General features: G+C 49.0%; 3 protein-coding genes across 12 annotated transcripts; 2 read left to right on the top strand and 1 right to left on the bottom strand.

Annotated features, from left to right (window-relative positions):
• Nucleotides 1–468: 468 nt before the first annotated feature.
• On the bottom strand, nt 469–12,347 carry ncoa4 (nuclear receptor coactivator 4). Of its 8 annotated transcripts, XM_026189682.2 has the most exons (12): nt 12,238–12,347; nt 11,698–11,766; nt 5,290–5,413; nt 3,731–3,871; nt 3,562–3,650; nt 3,131–3,239; nt 2,836–2,916; nt 2,636–2,764; nt 1,864–2,550; nt 1,503–1,784; nt 1,320–1,418; nt 469–1,241 (listed from the first exon to the last, which is right to left on the bottom strand). In XM_026189682.2, the coding sequence occupies exons 1-12, from the start codon at nt 12,330–12,332 to the stop codon at nt 1,236–1,238; spliced, it is 1,911 nt and encodes a 636-aa protein (XP_026045467.2). In that variant the 5' UTR covers nt 12,333–12,347; the 3' UTR covers nt 469–1,235. The 8 variants fall into 8 exon arrangements, with proteins under 8 accessions (XP_026045467.2, XP_080143775.1, XP_026045468.2 ...); XM_080287649.1 differs by lacking the exon at nt 11,698–11,766; XM_026189683.2 differs by lacking the exons at nt 11,698–11,766; nt 12,238–12,347 and adding an exon at nt 8,877–9,041.
• On the top strand, nt 11,729–15,852 carry yipf3 (Yip1 domain family, member 3). 2 transcript variants are annotated; one of them, XM_026189685.2, is made up of 9 exons: nt 11,729–11,952; nt 12,711–12,920; nt 14,132–14,238; nt 14,321–14,366; nt 14,595–14,687; nt 14,766–14,897; nt 15,058–15,171; nt 15,269–15,392; nt 15,551–15,852. In XM_026189685.2, exons 1-9 carry the CDS (start codon nt 11,887–11,889, stop codon nt 15,670–15,672), a joined length of 1,014 nt encoding a protein of 337 aa, XP_026045470.1. In that variant the 5' UTR covers nt 11,729–11,886; the 3' UTR covers nt 15,673–15,852. The 2 variants fall into 2 exon arrangements, with proteins under 2 accessions (XP_026045470.1, XP_026045471.1); XM_026189686.2 differs by lacking the exon at nt 11,729–11,952 and adding an exon at nt 12,129–12,241.
• Nucleotides 15,853–16,879: 1,027 nt separating this feature from the next.
• On the top strand, nt 16,880–19,031 carry dnph1 (2'-deoxynucleoside 5'-phosphate N-hydrolase 1). Of its 2 annotated transcripts, none has more exons than XM_026189688.2 (4): nt 16,880–17,357; nt 18,264–18,335; nt 18,416–18,526; nt 18,606–19,031. In XM_026189688.2, the coding sequence occupies exons 1-4, from the start codon at nt 17,222–17,224 to the stop codon at nt 18,719–18,721; spliced, it is 435 nt and encodes a 144-aa protein (XP_026045473.1). In that variant the 5' UTR covers nt 16,880–17,221; the 3' UTR covers nt 18,722–19,031. The 2 variants fall into 2 exon arrangements, with proteins under 2 accessions (XP_026045473.1, XP_026045472.1); XM_026189687.2 differs by having other exon boundaries at nt 17,102–17,402.
• The last annotated feature ends 3,720 nt before the right edge of the window (nt 19,032–22,751 follow it).

The raw sequence follows: 22,751 nt of genomic DNA, 5'->3' as shown, positions 1-22,751 counted from the left end.
ATTTACAGATGAGAATTAAAAAAAAAAAAAAAAAGAGACGCCAGGTGCTAAAAAATAAAGCTTAGAGTCAAACGTTAGCACAGGCTTTTCCCCGCAGCCGTGTAATAAATACTCACAAAGAAAACGGCGGCCGTTACAACTTATGTCTAAAAATGTATCGTTTCAGCATCGGTTAAAACACTCGACTCAGCTACATGACGCACAGCTGGAAACACTTCACGCAAGTCGAGCTGCCCGAGATTCACAGAAAATGTTACATTTTTGTGATTTATATCGTTGTCAGGACGACAGATGTCTTACATCGGGATATGAGATTTTGGTCATATGGCACAGCCCTACTCCGTCCTGTTTAAAGAAACATCGAACACAAAGTCAAACCGCTGCGCTGGGCTCAGTGTCACAGCCAGTTTGAACACAGATACACCTGGAAACTACGGGTACCTTACAGTGATGTCACAGACACAGTGATGATGTCAGAAAACTTTATTACTGTAGAGAATCACAGCAGGAAAAAAAGTGATGACACCACAGCTATATGTGATAACGCCCGCCCCCTCACACGAGAGCTGCAATGGAAAGCACCAATCGCTGACCAGAGTCACGTGACCAGCCTGCACAGCTTCTTCCAACAAAGCACTCTGGGAAACCGAGTCCCTCTTATGCCAACAAACCACGTTACAGGATGGAAGCCTGCAGGCCAGACAGGAAGTGAGTCTCTGTGATGTCAGCAGGTTTTAGAAAAACAAAAATGTGGTTAAAGGAAGTGACATCAGTCGTATTATAAAATAAAGTCTAATTTATGTTTAAAATACACCCCACGCACTCTTCCATATAGTCCCGCCCCCTCATCTCTTCCACAATAAGCGAAACACTCGCAGCTCTAAATGCTGATTATTGATTTGTGACTGATCGGTTATTGATTAGAAGCTGAAACGTCTCACCACACCCTCTGTAGCCATATGAACTTTCACCTGATGAAACTGCTGAGGCCCCTTTCAGAGTCCTACATCCTGCTTCCTGCCACGTTAATCAAAGGGCGGGGCCAGCTACATCTGAAAGGGGCTTTAGGCTGTTGCTGACTGGCGATCAATGGTGGGTAGCGGCACTGCATGATGATGTCACAGAAAGGAGAAAAAGGCGTCAGCGACGACGGTTAGACAGATGAGATCGTGTGCGCTGATCAGCGATAAAGTGACTCCAGAGAAGAAGAAGCATCATCGTCGTCATCATCATCATCACATCTGCAGGAGACACAGGTGAGACAGGCAGACCCAGACAGACCCACATACACACCACGTCACACGGTGCAGGTGACTCACCTGTACGGGAGATCTGTGCAGCCACTTCTCTTTGTCTCCGCCCACCTTCATGCAAGAGAACAGGTCACACATGGTGGGCAGCGCCACAGCGAGGCGTTCCTAAAGAGGAAACAAGAAGCAGTCAGGAAGCCGGAAGCGAGCAGCAACCAAACCACGTGTGTGTTCAGCTCCAGCTGTGCTCACCTGAGCTTGACTCCTCTTCCTCAGCAGCCACTTGTCCTCTTCCTCCTCCTCCTGGGGCGGCACTGCGGAATCGGGCGCTGGGCTCTTCCGTGGAAATAGCCACAGGTCCGTCTCCAGGGGGCTCTGGAAGAGAGACGAGGAGGAACCGTTCTCCTCCCGGCTCGCCTTCTCCTCCTCAGCTGCCACCCAGCCGGAGAGCGAGGAGGTGAAAGCCTGCAGAGGAGAGCTGGAGGGAGTGGAGCCGGTGCTGGGGTGGAGCCACGCCTCCAGGATGGCCTGAACCTGTCAATCAGTTGATCAATTAATCAATCACCTAATTCTTACTGAAGTGTCACAGCAGAGCTGACTGATCGGCTCTTACCTTCTGTTCCTGCTCTCGGTGGAAGGGTGTGGCCGTGGCGCTCTTGGCAGTGGGCGGGGTGTTCTTGGGGACGCCATTCTTGTCGCGGTCCTCCTGCTGCAGCAGCCAGCGGCTCAGCGCATCCTTGCCGCAGTTCTCCTCGCAGACGCAGGCCGAGTAGGCGGAGCAGAGCTCGTTGGCGCGGCAGGTCTGCAGCGTCGGCGGCGTCTTCTGCAACCACACCTCCAGAGACGCTGGCATCGACACGGGGACGGGAGAAGTGGGCGAGGTGGTGCCTGAGGTAGGCGTGGTCTTCAGGCACTTGAGCTTGCCGAGGTTTTCAATCTCCACTGCGCTGATGGTCTGACAGCACGACGAGCAGTCGCCGATTGAACGGCTCACTGGCGACAGCCAATCATCGGTTGACCAGCTTTCCTCAAACGGCTTAAAGACACGCTGCCAACGTTCGGCGTCCGACATGGTCTCCATGGCAGCAGTAGGCGGGGTAACAAGCCAGTCGTTCAGCTCCTCCTCAGCTGCGGCGGACAGCTCCATTTCGTCGATCTTCTCGATGGAGAAGGAGGAGCTACAGCTGCTGACGCTTCTCTCCCGGTTGGGGGAGGGGTCTTGAATAAGCCACGCCTCCAAGTCCCTGAGCTGACCCCAGGCTTTCATGAAGTTCATGGAAGCCATCACGGGACAGGAAGTCTGTTACAGAAACAGGAAGTAAAGCAGGTGAGAGGCACGGCCTGAGGTCAGAGCCTGTTCTCAGGTAACACACCTTAGCACTCACCTTACTCTCCTTCTGTGACAGCAGCCAATCCTGCGGGTCTGTGCTAGACTGATAGCCAATGGGAGCGAAGCTGTTGGCGGGTTGAGATTCTAGCAGCCAATCGCTCAGAGAGGAGGGCTCAGCCATCTGCTGAGAGGGAGACGCAATCAGCATCACCTTGCTTTCATCACTATCGCCATCACCACCAGGACGCAACTTACCTGCTTCTTCGCTGTGATTGGACAACTCTGCACCTGAGGTCTCAGGTGGGTGGAGCTCTGAGAGGATATACCCTCCACAAGCTGTAAACAAGAAGGAGAGAGAACACACCTGAAAGATCCACTAACACAGTGTGTGTTACCTGTGTGTGTGTGTTACCTGTGTGTTACCTGTGTGTGTGTGTGTGTGTTACCTGTGTGTGTGTGTGTTACCTGTGTGTGTGTGTGTGTTACCTGTGTGTGTGTGTGTGTTACCTGTGTGTGTGTGTGTGTGTGTGTGTGTGTGTGTGTGTGTTACCTGGGCGTTGATGCTGCCAAATGAGGTGATGGCCTGCTTCAGAGAGCGAGAGTCGGCATGGAAACTCAACTCAGGTGTTTCCTCTGGAGTGAGACTCAGAGAGGACAACCTGCACACACAGGAGAAGACAACAAGATCACATGACTGCACCGCACCTGACACACATGCCTACAGGTGAGAGTCTACAGGTAAAACCAGCTCAGTATGTCAGTAATCTGATTACATCAGCTTTTAGCACAGATGTAATCACATTAGACAGTGAAATCCTGACTGCATGCCTTAACTGAGGGTGTGCAGACTGGGACAGCTACGCCAACAGGTGAGAGCACCAGCAAGGAGAACAGACCGCTCAGGTGTGAACGCGCCCACAAATCTGTGTGTGTGCATGTGTTTGTGTGTGTGTGTGTGTGTTTGTGCGTGTGCGCACGTACTTCTCCATGCAGCTGGTCAGCTGGTTGTTCAGGTCGTTGCTGCTGGAGCTCTGCAGCTGGTAGGCGATCACGTCAAACTGACCTCGGAGCTGCAGCACAGACACAGCACAGGTAAGCAGACAGGTAAACAAACAGTCAACACAGGTAAACAGGCCCCGCCCCCAGTTACCCGGTGCAGCTGGTGCAGCTGCTGTTGCAGAGTTTCCGTCTTCACTTGTTCGAGCAGCTCAATCTGACCCAGCAGCCACACCTCCCTGCAGCGCAGCGCCTCCTGCTGGCGGCTCACGCAGCTCTGCAACTCCGAGCGCACCTGAGGGGACGCACAGGTGAGGCGTGTTAAGCAACACCTAAACGTGAAATGTTCAGTAACCAAACAGATTCTTCCAGAGAAAAACAAAAGAAATTTCACAGCTACTGCGTGACTGACAGGCTGGAGTTTGAAATCCGCTTCGTAACCACGTCTCTTAACAGGTGCCGTCTTTGGTCCTTATACACACACAGTACGGTAACATTACGCTCAAGCAGAGTACGTATCACTCCGCGAGGCTCCTCGCAGCCGTAATGCTCCAACAATCCATCAGGCAGTGCGGCTCCGTAGCTTAGCAAAGTCGTACTCAAACATTTTTGACAGATTGCTGAGCGTAAACAAAGCTTTTTGTTAGTAAAGTTTTTTCACACGGACACGCGAGCTCCCCCTTCCTGTGGAGGTGGATCAGCTGACAGGTTAAAGTAAAACAGCCTGTCCTGTTGTTTATGCTCAGTTTAAATAAAGTTTATCTCACAGAAAAAAACAAAACATCACGGAGCTGAGATCAATCCAACCCCGATAATGAAGCTGTGAGTCCCTAACCAACGAGCATGGACGCACACCTGAGCCGGAGCCTGAAGTTTTACCTGGAGATAAAGTATGAAGTCCAGCACGTCGCACTTCACTGCTCTCACCTCCTCTGAGCTCCTCTCACCTCCTCTGCAGGCTTTATAACCCGCCTCGCCCTGACCCTCCTCTTCCTCTCCCTCACCTGTGGCTCAGCTGCAGACAAAGGCAGGATTTCAGGTGGTTTCAGCCTTGCCGAGTCAGCAGTGATGAAGATGATGATGGCTAACTGCGATTGGTTGGTCTCAACAGGTAAATCCTCAGGTGTTTAAAGCTCAAGTGATTCACGGTTTGATATGAAAAACAGGGGGCGTGGCACAGAGCCAGCTGAGTGGTCGCAGCAGTTTAGCAGGACAAGTGTTTCACCGTAAAATGATCTGGGTGTCAATAAAGTTTCAAGCAGCTCCGTTTGGTGGCAGGTAACTAACGCACTGATCAGGACAGCAGGTAGAAAACGTGTGAGCTGATCCAGGTTTCAGCAAGGAGCTTCCTGTGAATCAGCTGACCTGCACTTCCTCCCATCTGCAGCGCAGCAGGAAAACATTTTACAAACTCACGTGAGCTTATCAGCAGTTCAGTTATTGATCACTGATCAATTGTTCTAATCCAACACAGACTTGCTGGGCACAAACTTTATTGATCGACTGAACAGGAATCGTTTGGTTCAGTCTGCCAACGCATTTCCTGTGTCGTGGCATGTCGAACACATTTGTGCCGTTACCATCTGATCTGCTGAAAGGGCCTCTTCCTGTTCTTGCTTTAAAATAAATACCTTGGCTTGACTGCGCTGGTCATGTGACACTGGGGTTATCACGCCTTAAAGCACTTCCTGTTCAGAGAGAGGAGGCACTCACCTCTCTGGCATTCTCCCTCAGCTGCTGCTCCGCCTTCATCACGGCACCGATGGCATCCTCCAGCTGATCCTGGGCCTGTTGGCACTGCTTCAGGCCACTCGCCGCCAGCACCTCCAGCGACATCCTGGACAGAAAACAGGAAGTGGAGACAGCACGGTGATTTCACTGAAATTGACGACTGACTTTAAAGTGTGCTCAGGATTAGAGCAGGGCGATATGACCAAAAATATTTATCACGACATACATTTGAAAATTTGCGATAACGATATAACTGAGGATATAATCGACACGAGACAAAATACTTTACAACTCCTCAACTTTATTAGTGCAAAACAAACATCAATGTATTTCCACTTAAACAAGCAGCTGTTTTTTACGTGCATTAAAGTTATATAAACATTTAACAGTTCGTAGCTCAGCAAAGTCGTACTGAAACATCTGACAGATTTTCGAGCGCCGTGCACATAAAATCGTCTCGAGGTCAGTAAACACAACCAGAGTTCATACATAAGGCACACGGGATTATAAGGGGCTCTGTCGACTTTCAGAAAAATCAAAGGATGATTTTAAGTGCGCCGTATTTTCCAAACAACACGGTAATAACGACGGCCCGCTAGCATGCGCTACCAAAAATAGTGCTTTGTTGTGTATCTGACGGAGGAAAGCCAAACCAGTTCCACACCAGTGAAGCTGCAGCATTTTACAAACCAGTTCAGGTTCATGGTTTCATTCAACGATCCGCTCTCGCTCTTCTCATTCTCTGTCGCCACCGTGCTTTTTCCGCCATGTGCGTTTTACCCAAATTTCATTTTCTTGTCGTTGCCCAACATTACACCGGTATTACTGTGAATGGTATGATATGGCCCAGCCCTTCTCAGGATTACACGCTTTAGGACCTCGCTTTATTTCTACACCATCATCTTCCTCGCCTGTGACCTCAGGGGGTAATAATAGCCGCCGCGGTCACACAGCGAGCTCTGCGGCTCCTCTGAGTCACTCACACAACAACAGTAAAGCTTTCCATAGAAGCTCCTCCTGTTCAATCAGCTGTTTGTGGACGCTGCAGCATTGTGTTCCGCGATTGGTCAGAGGGTCGCGGCTCGCCACAAACCAATTAGATTAACCCATCACTAGCGCGCGCGCACACACACACACACACACACACACACACACACACACACACACACACACAAGTAATGAAAGACACTAAAGCAGTGGTCTCCAACCCCCGGGCTGGTCCGTGAGTCGTTTGGTTTTTATCGTTAACTCGGTGTCCCTGGGTCTTTTCCCGTGTGTTATGATCTTTTTTCGGTAGCGGTACTGGCTTTATTTTGTTGTATGTATCCACGACACCTTAAAGGCTAGTCCGTGAAAATATTGTCAGATATAAATCGGTCCATGGCGCAAAAAAGGTACTAAAGTACTTTAAATAGCCCTATGAAGTACTTTACAGGAATACTCTGTTTGGCATTATTAGTACAAAGTACATGCATTCCTGAGCATGTGCAGAAACCCTCCACAGTGAACTGTTAATCAGCTGTTAGAGGGGGTGGGGTCTCAGGGTGCAGCAGTGTCTTAGTATCAGCTGTAAACAGACGCTTGTCTGCAGCTGATAACCCTCACTGTGTGACCTTTGACCCCAGCTCAACTCTCACCCACTTCCTGTGTGATAATCAGCTGATCAGCAGAACACAGGCTAACAGCTGGTACTGATCATTTCTCATCAGCGTTAACTTTTCCTTCACAACACGTCTGAACTTCATATGGAAACTTACTGACACAACTTATTAAAAGCTGAAGGAAACACGCCGGATCAAAACCTGTGTGTGTAATAATGTGTAACACCTGTGGGCTTAGCTGACTGACATTATGATATAGAACCTGTTACATCCAGACTTTATTTATGACCTGGCAGGTGAACTAAAGAACTATGAACGAGACCGACTAGTTCCTGATATTTACCATCAATAACGACTGATGGTTGAGGAAGCGAGCTCTATTTTTAGAGCAGTGCTGGAATTTATTTCTTTGTCTGCAGAAAAAATAAATCCCCTGAGGAAGTTTCTCTCTCTCTCTCTCTCTCACACACTCTCTCACACACACACACACACACACACACACACACACACACACACACACACGCTCTCATTTCTTCTACTGTAAATCAACCGCATGCCTGAACCTGCAGGTACTGACTTGATTGATCAGTTAATGCAGTCAGAACACTGACAGTCTGTCACCAGTGAAATGAAAATGACTGCATTATAGGGATTGATTTTGTGGTGTCAGCGCTCCTGCAGGCTGTAAATACAACACCAGCTCTCCGTGCACTCTACCAGCACCAACAGGGCCTCCTGCTGCTTTCAGCAGCTCCTTTAGGAATAAGAAAAACAACTAAAATGTCAACATGGGAAGCTTTTCTTCGTCACCTGTCACATAAATGAAACTGACACGCAGTTAAAGGGCGCCTCGAGGAACCAACTCATAAGAAAATACACAATTTCTCCGTCAATTACGAATGCAGCACAAGTCCGTCTCTTTCGGTTCCTGTTTTATAACCACCGCCTCATACAGAGTGGAATACAGTCGGTAAACCGCGGGGTTTTACCTGATGCTGACTCAGTGTCGGTAAAACTGCAGGGGTAAAGCTCCGTTTCAGCCGCAGGCAGTCTCGCTCAGAGCCGGCGTTTCTGGTGTTTTCCTCCACAGCTCACGGGAGGAGGAGCCACAGCCCTCCATTACTGCCTGCCGGCCGGCACGTACGCATTAAACTACAGAGCGGGGGCTTGGAGGCTAAGCCAATGGAGGAACAGTTCTACGAGGGGCGTGGTTTAGAGAGAACCCAGTCTTACCACTGGGTAACCACTAGCCGAGGGGCTGGCGAGGGGCCCCCGCTCCGGGTCCAGAGCAGGGAGGGGCCGGCCGGGGGCACCGAGGCGGATCCGCTGAACACATTCCAAAGGCCGAGATAAAGCGACGATGGGGTCGCTGAGTGCAGCTGATATCCGTAACATATTAACCACCGGCAGCGTGACACAGCGCAGCCAAAATCCGCAGAATATTGTGTGCCGCGCAATAATCTGCACAGCTGACACAACAGCCGCACACACTCTTCCCTCTGTTGCACCTTCTTTGGTTAAATTAAGTACTTCCAGGGTGACTTTAGGACGACGTTTTGTAACAACTGGTAAGCATCAGCGTGTTTGGGTTAAGCCGAATTACAGAGTGGATCCCAGAAATACATATTATGTAAAAACGAATTTCATACAAAGTAAAACAAGCGAACGGAGCAGCATTTTAACACATTAAATTAAAAAGGATGACCTCTGACCCCTCAGAGTTTATTTTTAACATTTCGGAACGAGGTTACAGTGTTCCGGCTAACGCGGCTAGCGTCTGTGGCGCCTTTAACCTTCGACAGAAATTATACCGAACCGCGGCAACAACACAGTTTAATCAGAGTCACACAATCAACCAGCTTCTCTCGGGCTGAGACTCTAACTGCGTGTTTTAAAGGATCACCGAGGAGCTAACGGCTAACAGCTCCTCGGGGAGCCGCTCCGAGCTCCGCGTGTCGCTGCACTCACCTGGAACCTTTACCGTGGACTCTCCCTTTCGATATCATTAATGATCCGCTCGGTTCGGCAACACGACAGCCAGAACAACGGTCCGGAAAATGAAGCCAATGTCACCACCGCGTCAAGGAACAAGAACCACAGAGGGCGGAGAAGTGTCGCGAGAAATGGCAAACTATCGTGCAGCGTGAGGCTGCCCCCTGCTGGTGAGACTAGGACACAGCCGGTAACTGTAGCCCTCTGACATTATAGTCCAAAGGTACTGAACTAACATCGGAAAAGGTCCACTTTGAGAAAATGCTTTGAAGCGCAGGTCTTTTGTATGTCCCTCCATCTGCAGTCATGTCACGACTTTGCAATACTGAATCTCGATTAGCCACAGATCCTGACAAAGCCGTTCATACAGAGATCAGATCTTAAAGTTAGAGCAAGCTAGTTATGTGGCTAAACTCAGCTCTGAGGGGATTGACGATGGCAAAGACGTCTGGTACATTTCTCATCACGTGATAAGTCACAACAATAAAGATCGCATAGTCTTTGATTTCTCTTTCACATTTCAAGGCCAATGTCTAAATAAGTACCCGTTACCGGGGCCGATCCTTGGGCCAACACTTCTTGGTGTTCTGTTGTGTTTTAGGCAGCGTTCAGCAGACTTATCCCCGCACTTAGCTACTCAGTCACAGACTTGATTCTTTCTGCTGCCTGTACACCACTGATATAACATTTGAGCATATGTAACAGGGTCATAAATCACATATTGTTATAATTACACAAAATGTGTTCTAAACCCCCAAACTACTCCTTTTATACCTGACTTTTAGGACCTCCAAGCCTGTAGTTATGTTCATTATCAGTTAGAGCCCCTCCTCATTCTTTTCTTCTTCTTCTTTGGTGCAATCCTATAAATACAATGTACCCCTTTTGCCTCTCCCCTTTTCTATAATTCCCCTGTGGGAGAGGTGGGTGTCATTTCTTTCCCAACACTGTAAAACACACATATAACGCTGAAGATATCTATCTATTCGGAACCATGATAACAGGGTTCATGCTGATCGGAGTTGGCTTAGCCCTGGTTTATCGGAGAAATAAGAGAGCGGAACCGGCTGTTCAAACCCCCCCAAGGCTGCCCGCTGGAATCGAAATGGAACGAGGCGCAACCTCTCACAACGAACGTAATATGGTCAACACCTTGGAGACGCTTACAGCTGCTGTGAAGGCTCAAAACAACACCATTGAGCGTATGAGGGGAAACATCAGAGAGGGGCCTGCTCAAAATGAGACCCTTGAGCGACAGTTGGAAAACATCACGGAACGGATCACTGCAGTTGTGAGGTCTCAGAATCAAAAGAACAATAACACCATGGAACAGAAGTTTGATACCATCATGGGGAGGCTCGCGACTCTCCAACGGGAGATCGAGAGGCCAGTGTCGGAGTCTTAAAGAGCAGCCTGAAAAATTCTCCTGGGCTGCTCGCATGAAAATTAACAAAACCAACATAAACATTGCGGACCCCCATCACGGCGCCAGCTGCAGGCCCAAGGCTGGAGCCGAACAATCACTCCCTGATAACGACTGTGTTACGGCTATTCTTCCCATCCCATGCAAGGACACCTGGATTGGCTGGAGGACTGTTTACTTAGCCTGATAGGCCGAAGGACACTGTCTCAGCTAAACTATGGACACGCACCCACACACACACTTACACTGACAGGCACTCACTCATCACCCCTCCCTTTCCAACGCCTTCGATGCTTGTGCCCTACCGGGGAAGATAGCAGTCAACTGGACCTGTATTTGGTTGGAGGAGCTGGAGTGGGCAAATTATTTACTTGGAGGTCTTTCTTTCTTTTACCTTTTGTATCAGACACAACGCAGAATCACACCGGTTACACATATTAAAACTATTATCCTGTTCTACAATTAACATTCAACATGTTTGACCTTCTATATTTGACTTTAGACCTGTTGGGTTCATTTTGAGACAGAGAAGACAAACATGCTCAAAGTCATGAAGCAGTTGCAGGTTTAAGTTAAAAAAAACGTCTGACAAGTCTCTGCTCGCTCAGGAGACCCAAACCAACACAGAGCCTCAAACCCAGTAAGTGTTTTTGATCCCACCCAGTAAACCGGACACTAATGTGTACCGGAAACCTACGCATACAGATCAGTATTCAAGGTTTGACTCTCATCGCCTTGAGGCGACTTATGTTGTGATTTGGCGCTATATAAATAAAATTGAATTGAATTGATCATCCACTGGAGCATAAGCTGAGTGTGATCAGGACGTGAACAGGAGCGAACACCATCCCCACAGACACAGCAGCCAGGGAAGCAGAGGACATCACATAAAGAAAACCTGTAGTGATCCCGTATGTGTCAGGAGTATCAACTGAGATGAACAGAATCAACTTTTTGGGAATTGCTTACCTGGATGATTGAGCATCAAGATATGTTTCCAAATCTTTAAAAAGACACATAAATAAGCGTGCGGTTGGAGCTCACTGGACCAGGATTAAAGACAACTTGGCATTAATCAGCTCTCAGACGTGATGAAAATAACATCAGACCACTCAGAGCAGATTTAATGTCACACGAGAAAGAGTTCAATCTCTCCCTGACTGAGATTTAAAATGTGTATCTTCATCTTTTCTAATTGCTACATGTTGCTGATTTTACAGTTTTGCTTCAAACTGGAATCCTTTGTTCTCGACAAACATCATCTGCATGTCAGAGAAGAAATGGAGTGGTGAGCGTCTGTAAAACATCGATTTGTCATGAGTGGAATCTCAGGACATGAATCAGATATGATCAAATGAATGAAAAAACTCTCACGGAAATATCGCGATATCTTCGACCTCCACGTCGACTGGGGATGTGGCGTCAGCCGGTGGGCGGAGCGTCCTACGGACCAAAACATCAGATTTTAGAAGCAGGAAAAGAAAAAGATCCATCCGCGGATCCACCGACCGAACCACGGACACAGACTCCACCCCACGGAGAGCCGCTGCTGTTGTGGGGAAAATGTCTTCGGGCTCCGGGAGCAGGAACACGGAACCATGGGGAAGCTTCGACGATAATCTCATCCAGGTGAGCTACATGCTAACAGGCTAACGAGCATCCCAGCCGGCCTATAAAAGTAACAGCACCTGAGTGACGCTGCAGGTTAGCCCGAAACAGCGTACAGGTGAGCTCGCGAGGTTAAAGCACTGTGAGGAATCAAACCATGCTAACATGGTAACAGGAGACCCGAGAGCTAACAGGCTAACACCAGGCTGACCTGAGATCAGCCGACTGAACATCTGTAATCAGCTGGAAGCTCCTCTGATAAACTGATTAACAAACTGTTGGTCGGTTTAACGGATCGATCCCTACCTCAGTAAGACTCCTCTCCGGTCTCCTTTTATGTCTCCCATGTTTCCTCTCCTGTCTCCTATGTTTCCCTTTCTGTCTCCTTCCGCATCTCCCATGTTTCCTCTCCTGTCTCCTTATACGTCTCCCGTGTTTCCTCTCCTGTCTCCTTCCACATCTCCCATGTTTCTTCTCCTGTCTCCTTATACGTCTCCCGTGTTTCCTCTCCCGTCTCCTTCCACATCTCCCATGTTTCCTCTCCTGTCTCCTTATACGTCTCCCGTGTTTCCTCTCCTGTCTCCTTATACGTCTCCCATGTTTCCTCTCCTGTCTCCTTATACGTCTCCCGTGTTTCCTCTCCTGTCTCCTTATACGTCTCCCGTGTTTCCTCTCCTGTCTCCTTCCACATCTCCCATGTTTCCTCTCCTGTCTCCTTCCACATCTCCCATGTTTCCTCTCCTGTCTCCTTCCCTCACTCTCGTGTTTCCTGCATTCAGGGCGGCGGCTCAGCGGTCATCGACATGGAGAACATGGACGACACGTCGGGCTCGAGCTTTGAGGACATGGGCGAGATGCACCAGAGGATGAAGGAGGAGGAGGAGGTCGCGGCAGAGGCTGCCGCCACCGAGGATGACGTGGCCGACGACGGAGAGTTCCTGGGCATGAAGGGGTTAAAGGGTCAGCTGGGCCGGCAGGTGGCCGACGAGGTGAGGCGGGGTTATCTGGTCTTAAACACTTGCAAACATTTTCTTCTTCTGTAGCTGTTAGCTGCTGTTACAGAGGCCAGCTGAAGCTCCTCTGTGCCACACAAAGACCGTGTTCAAAATTTCAGAAGGAAATTCAGGAGAAAGGTCTGCCAGCTAAAAAGATTTAATTTGTGTTGGCAGCTGAAATTACAAGTTTACACAGTGCTGTGGATCTGTGTGTGAAATCAAGCATCTGGTTCACCAAGAGGATAACCCTCAAACGGGCAGCACAACTTTCTATAGTGAGACAAAAACAAAGGTTATCATGGCTCCCACACAGTCGTGCTGTCTCCTGGCGAATCCTCCCCGTCCATCGCCCGGTATCTGTTCGCTTCTCTGTCCGAGACAGAAAAGGAAAACACCTCCCTGCCCAGCCTTGATAATCTAATGTTATTATCCATTCTTCTTCTACTGACTCTTAAGTTCAGGTTCAGAATATCTTGCTCGGACGCTCGAACCCAGAGACTTATTCTAACCATTATCTGTGTGTAAGCGTGTTGCGAACAAACCTCTGCAGTCGACGTCATTCCTACAGTTTATCAGTCCGGACAGTCACGCCGAACGAAGCTTTCAACCTTCAAAGGAGTGCCAACCCATACGAGCACATTTGCAGTGTGTATATAAATATAATTACAACAGCTTTATTTAAAAATCAACCTAACAGCCCCTGGACGCCTCTGTTGTTACTTAGTGACGTCACTCTTACCGCTTTTTTCGCTAGTACCTGCTCGGCTTCAGTCGTTTGACGTCAGCGGTGACGACAGTCCTGTGGCGTCGTTTTAACGTGACACAAACACGACACAACAGTGGAGGATGTCGAGGCGATGGTGCACCCGCTGCTCTGTGGCGTTCAGTCAGACGCCGCGGTGTTGGTTTGTGTGGCCACATTCCTTGTTGTGGGTTTCAAAAAAGGCGGTTTTGATTTTCCTAAAGGAGTCGCTCTCATGACTCATCGAGTGAAGCCACTGACCGGCCAATCGGTGGGATGCAGTCTGTTGATGTTAGATGTTTGGATCACCTCAGATCACTTGGAACCCTGGCCAAGCAGGTACTAAAGGTACTTTACCTGGTACCAGGTACTACGGCTAAAAGCCGAGCCGAGCAGGTGTTAGTGGAAAAGCGCTAACTCGTTTCTTCTTCTCTGAAATGTTTTACCTGTGTGATGCGTTCAGGTGTGGCAGGCGGGCAAGCGTCAGGCCTCCAAAGCCTTCAACCTGTACGCTAACATCGACATCCTGCGGCCATACTTTGACGTAGAGCCGGTACAGGTGCGCAACAGGTAAGACTTCCTCCTTCCTGTCAGCTGTTTCCTGCTTTCTGCTGAGACTAGTGCTAACAGCTAATGGCTGACTCCCCCGCAGGTTGATCGAGTCGCTGATACCTGTCCGCATGATCAACTTCCCCCAGGTATGCATGAGTCTCTTTGTCGTAGTGTTAATGGCAGTCAGTGAGCAGGCTTAGCGCCTCCTGCTGGACCGGAGGCTGGAGCTGATGTTCGTGAGGGAGCTTGGTGGTGGAGATGCCGATAAAGGGTTCAAACGTGTCTCACTGCAGTTCGATGGTCAGATTCACACCTGTACAGGTGATGTTCAGATCCAGGTTTAGGTTCCTCTGACGTGTGTGCTTCCTGTGCAGAAGATCGCAGGCGAGCTGTACGGGCCGCTGATGCTGGTGTTCACTCTGGTGGCGATCCTGCTGCACGGCATGAAGACCTCAGGAACTGTCATCGTAAGAACACACACATGCACACACACCCTGTTCATGTTTCTTTGTCTGTTAAAGTGTTCTCTGTGTGTGTATTTGCAGAGAGAGGGCACACTGATGGGCACTGCTATCGGGACGTGTTTCGGTTACTGGCTCGGCGTCTCAGCCTTTATCTACTTCCTGGCATACCTGGTCAACGCTCAGATCACCATGCTGCAGATGCTGTCCCTGCTGGTAAGTCCTGGAACTACACACACACACACACACACGCAGAACAGGGTGGTGTGTTTTTGCTGCTCTCAGATGTGATTCAGGTTTCTGAGCCGCACCTGAATGCAGCCCTCCTCCTCCTACAAGATGTCATGTGACCTCACCTCCTGTCTGCCGTTGCCAGGGTTACGGCCTGTTTGGTCCCTGCATCGTCCTCCTCGTCACCTACAACATCCACTTCCACTTCCTGTTCTACGGGCTGTGGCTGCTGCTCGGCGGCCTGTCCACACTGCGCATGGTAAGCTTGTCGCTTCCCATCAGCTCCTGTGCCAGGACACGCTCCCTGTGTGAGCTCACCTGTTTGTGTGTGTGTGTGTGTGTGTGTGTGTGCGCAGGTGGCGGCGCTGCTCTCTCGGACTGTGGGTCAGACGCCGCGGCTCCTCCTCTGTGGGACGCTGGGGCTGCTGCACATGCTCTTTTTGCTCTACCTGCACTTCAACTACCACACCATCGTAGAAGGTCAGAACCAGAAGCACAGAGACAGGTTTTTGTGGTTCTCCTGCTGCCGGTCCAGGGCGGTTCGGTCGGCACGGCGTGCTCTGTCTCGCTGGTTTTTATGCTTACTTCTGCACAGGTGTGTCTGCTGACTCGTGTTTTCTCCTCCGTGTTTGTTTCAGGGCTGCTCGACTCCCTGGAAGGACACAACATGGCGCCCATGCAGCGGGTGGCCAGAGACGTGCCCGAGGTGATGCTCAACGCCACGGCGAGGAACCCGGGGATGCTGCTGAGCGCCTACTGAGGGGAGGGGGTTTTTGTTATGTCTGTGAAACTTAAACGCATCAATTTAAAGATCTGCGCATGTGTGTGTGTGTGTGTGTGTGTGGGGGGGGGGGGGGGGGGGGGTTGTTTCTTCTCCGACCTTCACTTTTTGATTTATTGATCGTGTACATATGGGATAATAAAGGTTTCATCAAGTTCAGACTTCCTGTACTTCAGTTTTTCCAAAATGAAAGCCTGTATTTCAGAGTAATGTTCTGATGCATTCACAGCTGTGTGTTGTCACAGGTGAACAGGAAGTCAGCAGAAAACTCACCTGAGTCTACTTCAGATAAAAAAAAACAAAAAGAGGTCACATGATGTGTGTTAAAGTGAAGATATTCATGATGTTTACTCGATTTAATAACTAAAACTCAGAACAGACACAAATATTTACAGCAACAGCACAAAAATATGAAACATCATGAACAGTAACAGATTCTTTTCTCACTCCAAAAAGAAGTTGTATCATAAACAAAAGTGCATTTTGTTGTTTTCACAGTTTTCTGCTTCCCACATTTATATTTATGGAAGAGAAATGTTCAGTGTGAGTCACTGCCGTCAACAACCCCGAACACGAGTGCTACTGATCCAGTCTGATCCAACACAAGCACCTTTCCAAGATAAACCACAAATCTGGTTATCAACCCGAACCTGAAGATGTGGATTCAAATGTGTTGAGGCGCTTCTTTCGGGTCGTATCAATGAATTATCGTCTTTAATAAATACATGAAGATCTCCAGTGCTGTTTCACAATAGTGACACAGTCAATAACTCCAAATACAACAGCAGGGGTTCAGAGGTCACCTCTCTGTGGAGTAAAGCTCTGCAGGGGAGCAGATGTTCCCCACAGCTGTGCCAGAAAACTCCCGACAGGTGATCTACTGGCAGGCTGACAGCACCTGTAAACAACGCCAGGAGCCACATCCATCAAATAATATCTGTGTTTATGAATTACTGTGCAGGACAGCAACAGCTGTTTCTGACAGTGCGACAGAATCGGAGGAACTTTGTTTGCAAACTGCAAAAATCTGAAGCCTCCAAACTGGAAAAACATCCAGGCGGGAATACAGGGAGGGAGAATCGGAAACCAGCTGTAAAGTACCTGTTAGTGGAAACACTTTTAGTGTGTCAGAGACCTTTGACAGTTGATGTTGTGCTTTGAAATGCCTTATTTTGAAACGACAGGAAGTTTGTCAGGACTAAACCACAGAAGAATAAGTTTGATTTTTTAATTTTATTTCACCCTAAACTCTGTCTGAGCCAATCAGAGTCTAAGCAGCCAATCACAGCAGTGGAAATAAACACCTGTGTGTGGTTATAGATACAGGTGGGGGTGACCCTCAGGTGTCAGACCCCGTGAAGGCACGCGATCCCGATGAGGAGGAGGAGGGCTGTTGGCCTTTCACCTCCGTGACGTTCAGCTACCTGTCAGTCTGAGCTCAGGGCGCAAGCTCCGAGCGCGGTCGCCTGTTTCCGGTGACGTATAGCGACAGCGCGGGAACCGTCAGTAGAGTCTGAGTAGAAACGGGATGAAGGTTTATTTCTGCGGCAGCATCCGCGGCGGGAGGGACGACGTGCACGTGTACCGGAGGATCGTGCACGCGCTACAGAGCTACGGGACCGTATTGACCGAGCACGTGAGCAGCGCCGAGCTCAGCGACAGAGGTCAGAGGTCACACACAGAAAACTCATATGCTCATATGAACAAAGGTAGGACGATTTGCCACTGAAGTTCGTGTTGTGCGCATGCGTAGAAACAACGGGTAGGATGGTTTGTCGGGTAGGATGGATTCCCAGAACACCGGCAGTCAGAACGGTGCGCGTTCACATGGTGGAAGAGGCTGGGAATCGATTTCTCTGATTCTATTCGATTCCAACTGAGACAGTCAGAAATATCATAATTCTGATCAGTTATCAGCACATCTCCATGTTTTATGTCTGTGTATGAAAACAAAGCTGTGAGACTTCATCAGAGGTGTGAGCATTACAGCAGAGGCCTTCGTGTCAAAGTAACTGAGGATAAAAACATAGAACATTTTCCTGCTTTGGCTTTTTATAGCAGACAACCTCAAAAATATTAAACTGAAGCAAACCATGAATCAGCATGTGAACATTACCTGATGCTGCTGAAGTGAAGCACAGCAAAGTTACAGACACAGCTGAGCAAACATTTGTTCAGTATTGAAGAGCAGAAATGAGGCTGTGATGTCAGAGGCCGACACTGAACACAGCAGCAGACTGGTGCCTGACAATAACAGCGCTTTGATGGTAAACTGGTCTCTGAGGACACAGAGGGAGAGAGAGCTGTGCAGGAAGTAACAGCCAAAGTCAGAGTGACGAGCTTTATCAAACGTGAAGCATCAGAGAGGGCGAGGTCACACCAGCACCTGCTGACCTCCAAGGTAAAAAAAGATTTCAGAAATAAAAGCATTTGCGTCACAAAAATGGGCGGAGTCACATTAACTGTATCCGATTTCAGGTTTGGTTTTCTGGTTCTGACCTTCAAAATAAGAGTGTGTGTGTGTTTGTGTGTGCGTTATGTCACTGAACTGCTGCACTATGATTGGACAGGAGAGAACAATGCAGCGTCCGGGGACCAGGCCATTCACAACCGAGACTTGGATTGGCTGCATCAATCTGATGGTGAGAACCAATCGTTTTGTTGATCGTTGATCATGGAATTTGAGCCAGTGACCCATGTGACTTCTGACCTCTGATTTCAGTGGTTGTTGCCGAGGTGACGCAGCCGTCTCTGGGTGTTGGCTACGAGCTCGGTCGAGCCGTCGATATGAAGAAAAAAATCTTCTGCCTGTTTAGACCATCGTCAGGACGAAGTGAGTGCACTTCCTGTTTCCTCATTGACACGCTTCAACCTGGTTGGCTGCTTCGTGCTGACTTCCTGTTTCTGTGCAGTCCTGTCGGCCATGATCCGAGGAGCCACTGACGTCGAGAACTTTGTGGTGCGAGATTACAGCGAGGACGAGGTGGAGAAGGTTCTGGAACAGTTTTTCAGTAGCCTGAAAAACTGAAAGCAGCTGTTCCAGATGTGCATCGCCTTCCTAACTAAAGTGAAGCCCTGTGATTGGTCCATGTCTGTTAAAATCAAAGCAATTTCTTTTCCAATTGAGATCGTGAATGTTCTTGTGCTTTTAATGTGAAGGGACATGCTTCACGTGTCTCTGAGGATATTTCTTGCTGAAATGGTCATTATGGTTCTGATGGTTTCAGGTGATTCTCTTCTATTTTTTTCCTGAAACTGTTTTAAATTCAAAGACTCTGATTTGGTTCATACTTAATGTAAAAGTTCAAAGGTCCCCCTGCATTAAAATACTCCGGACAGTCCGTTCTCCGGCTGATTCCTTGTTCACTGGAAGCTTGTTACAGGTGATTCAAACTGCATTACCAACAATCCTTTGCTGAGTTATCGCACAGAGGGAGGCGCAGCAAGACTCAGTTCCTGCAGCTACCAGCAGGTGGCAGCAGAGCCTGATACAAATCTGTGTGTGGGGCTACCGTCCAGCCTCAGAGGAAACGGTCACTGACGAGGCGTTCGGGAACAGCTTGATAAACCTGGTTATTTTTGCAAGCAGGTAACAGGAGCGTCCACAGACGCTACAGACGTTGGAATCTTTATTCCACTCGATCGACATAAGCTCTGACATCTGGAATTCCACCTTAAATACATGAGGAAAGGCTGCTCCTCCTCCCAACATTCAGCTACAAACTCCACACGCGTCACAGTGGGGGAAAATCTGCTGCTCAATGCATTTATTGATCAATCACTGAAAAGCAGTCCATCTCTGCATCCACATTCAGAACTGCGGCGCCATTAGGAGGTTGCCAGGTCCATCCCGGCTCCACCTCCTCGACCATCGCAGTGGTAATGGATTGGATTTCAAGGCACCCAAAGCGCTTTACAATACCACTATTCATTCACTCTCACATTCACACACTGGTGGAGGCAGCTACAGTTGTAGCCACAGCTGCCCTGGGGCAGACTGACAGAAGCCAGGCTGCCATATCGCGCCATCGGCCCCTCTGGCCAACACCAGTAGGCGGTAGGGTAAAGTGTCTTGCCCAAGGACACAACGACCAGGACAGAGAGTCCAGGGACCGAACCGGCGACCTTCCGGTTACAGATGCGATTCCCAACCCCCTGAGCCACGGTCGCCCCTAGTAGATAAAAACCTGCTTGGGCATGGGTAACAGAGAAGCATCGCCCATTTACTTGCGCAGTACCTCAGGGAACTACGCGAAGGTCTCACAGGTCATGTGACCCCACGATGAGAACACAAAAGGTCGAACACAGAGCGCCAGCTTCAGTCAGTCACACTGTTCATGAGCTGCTGTATTAATAAAGTTTGAACCAGGAAGTGAAGCTCAGACACGAGACGATCTGATTGGTTTGTACTGCATGAAGGAAATAAACTCCAACCTGACTTAAAGGTCCTTAAAACAATAACAGGCGAGGAGGCGGAGCTTTGTTTAAAATATTTTATTAGCTTTAAAATATACATTGTTTACAAACTGAGAAAATAAAATCGTCAGAGATTAACAGTCCGTTTCTGTCCGCCAGGCGAGACGCGGCAAGGACAGGAAACCACCCAGCTGACCCCGAAAACACCGCGCCTGGGGTCAGAGGTCGTGACCTCAGACAGCACCCGTTGGGGGGAGAGCGTAAGGGGCGGGATTACAATCAGACACTCCCCCACTAGTTACCGTTTGTCGGTCCTCGGGTGACTCCATGTCGTCTTCACATAAGCCCCCCGCCCGTCCGTCCGCCCGCAGCCATGATGGTGTCGGCTTGGTGCAGACACATCGAAACAGAACGAAAAAAGAAAATACAGTAGAAACGTGTGTTTACCTTTTTAGCGCCAACAGTGAGGCCGCCCAGCTCCACCTGCACAGGTGAGCCAACTAATACAGAGGCTTCCAAACAGGATCTGACTCATCAACGCCATTTTTTAAAAATCATCTACTCTGTAAAAGGAGACGCATAACAGCGCAACACCACACGTTAGCAAGCACTGATAACGAAGCTTCCAAAAACATCAGACGAACACGACAACAGGAGCTGCTCGCCGCTGTCACGGGGCCTGGAAATCAAGGACCCACTGACGCGAACACTTGCATGTTTCTCTGATGCATGCTGGGACACAGAGTCACTTTAAACAGGAAGCAGACAAGAAAAACACCACTTCAGTCTGACCTTAGATCACCAGAGTCGTTCATCACCGTTTCCTACCTCTTTAGTTAATACTTTTCAGAATAAAAGCATTAACTAAAGGCTACAACACACTGACGCTGTGAAGTGTTTTAATGTGAAGGGTAAAACAAGTAGAGTGATGTCATTGCTCCGACAAGTCGCATCATTAAAGATGTACGAGTCCTCATGTATCATCTATTTATACTCTCTCTCTCTCACACTGACACACACACACCTACCTTTTGGTTTTGTACCAGGTAAACGGTACCAGGACTCCGACCCTGAAACCTGGTCTGTTTGGAAAGTCTCAGTGACCTCATTCCTCACAGTCTCACACTCTCTCTCTCTCTCACACACACACACACACACACACACACACACACACACACACACACACACACACACACACAGAAATATTAGCGAGACGGAAAAAAGGTGAATAATTTAACAGCAGCTGACGACTCCAGCAGGAGGACGACATGTCTGCAGGATGAAGGACTCGCAAAAGGAAAAAAAGGTTTAAATGTTTCATCAGCTCGCAGCTTTGAGCTGCTCGCTCCGCTTGTCTATGTTTTATTCACCTGCAGTCTGAGCAGGAAGCCCCGCCCACCTTCACCTCAGTGTTTCCACTGGAAAAATGCCTGAAATGTCCTCACAAACACCTCAAGTCTCTATCAATACGACCCCCCCCCCAAACACACACACAGTCCACCTGGACACGCTCAGGGTTCGATGCTCCGGCGTGACGTTTGGTGCGGATTCGTTTACTTTTTCTGCTGTTTAATTTCAACTGAATCAGTGCGTACTCTTTTGGTCTGTTTCCCACCATCTGTCAACTAACAATCTGAAAACTACATCACTGTGACATCATCACGGTGTATAATGGGGCAGATGTAGCATGTTGTGAGGTCAAACAGAGATGGCGTCCTTCAGCGAGACATCGCGTGCTGATTCACATCGTCAAAGTTACGATTAAAAAACAAACAAACAAAAAAAACCTCAGTCCCACGACGCCACGGTTGGACCAAGATGCCTCACTTCCTGTTTGAACTGTGAGTTACAGCAGCGGGCACATCTGACCTCACATGCGGTCACTGCGTGGTTGCTACTGTCACTAGTCGTTACCAGACGTACGAGTTAATCCAGTTGGTAAAATTTAAATTGACCAATGGCGGTAATTGATTGTGTCCTAAATATTATGCAGCCATCTGCCACCAGGTGGCGCATCGCTGTTGAGAAATGCCATAAACGTCAACATGAACTCCTCGACGTTTCCCCAGAGGAGGAGGGAGGCGTGAACTTCCCTGCTGTCACTTCAGATAATTGTCGGTGTGCATTGTTCATAATGCTCGCACAGCGTTTAGTCCGTTAAGTTTCAGACATACGCACAGGTGTGTAAATGTCACGTAGCATGCACACGGGCAGTTTACATCTCAGAAAGCGCTGAAACTCATCAAACAGTCGATTGTCGCTACGCCACAACCACAACTCGACCTTCCCACCACATCAGCGAGCGGCCTAGCTTTAACTTGTCAGCGGCTGCAGCGCTCTCCGCTGTGACATCACGTCCCGTGAAAGCGGCTGAAAACTGTGAGCAGCTCCCGTTTCTGTAAATAGTTTTCTCTGCAGGAAACCTGAAAAAAGCCCCTGAACATTCCACCATTAATCCGTCCAATGATCGATCACCTCTGTTAGTCAGAGAGGCGGGACCAATCGATGACCCAACGGCGGGCCTCGGTGGGAGTGACAATCAGAGCTGTGAGGAGGCAACGAGCTGACATTCAATCAGAAGAAGAACAGAGTGAGGTCAGGTACGGCGGCTCACAGGTGCCACAAATATAAACTCCTCCAGG

The sequence above is a fragment of the Astatotilapia calliptera genome, chromosome 13, assembly GCF_964374335.1.
Source record: "Astatotilapia calliptera chromosome 13, fAstCal68.1, whole genome shotgun sequence".
NCBI classification, from domain to species: Eukaryota; Metazoa; Chordata; class Actinopteri; order Cichliformes; family Cichlidae; genus Astatotilapia; species Astatotilapia calliptera.
Note: the sequence above shows the minus strand (reverse complement) of the source record. Positions and strands in the feature narration are given on the sequence as shown.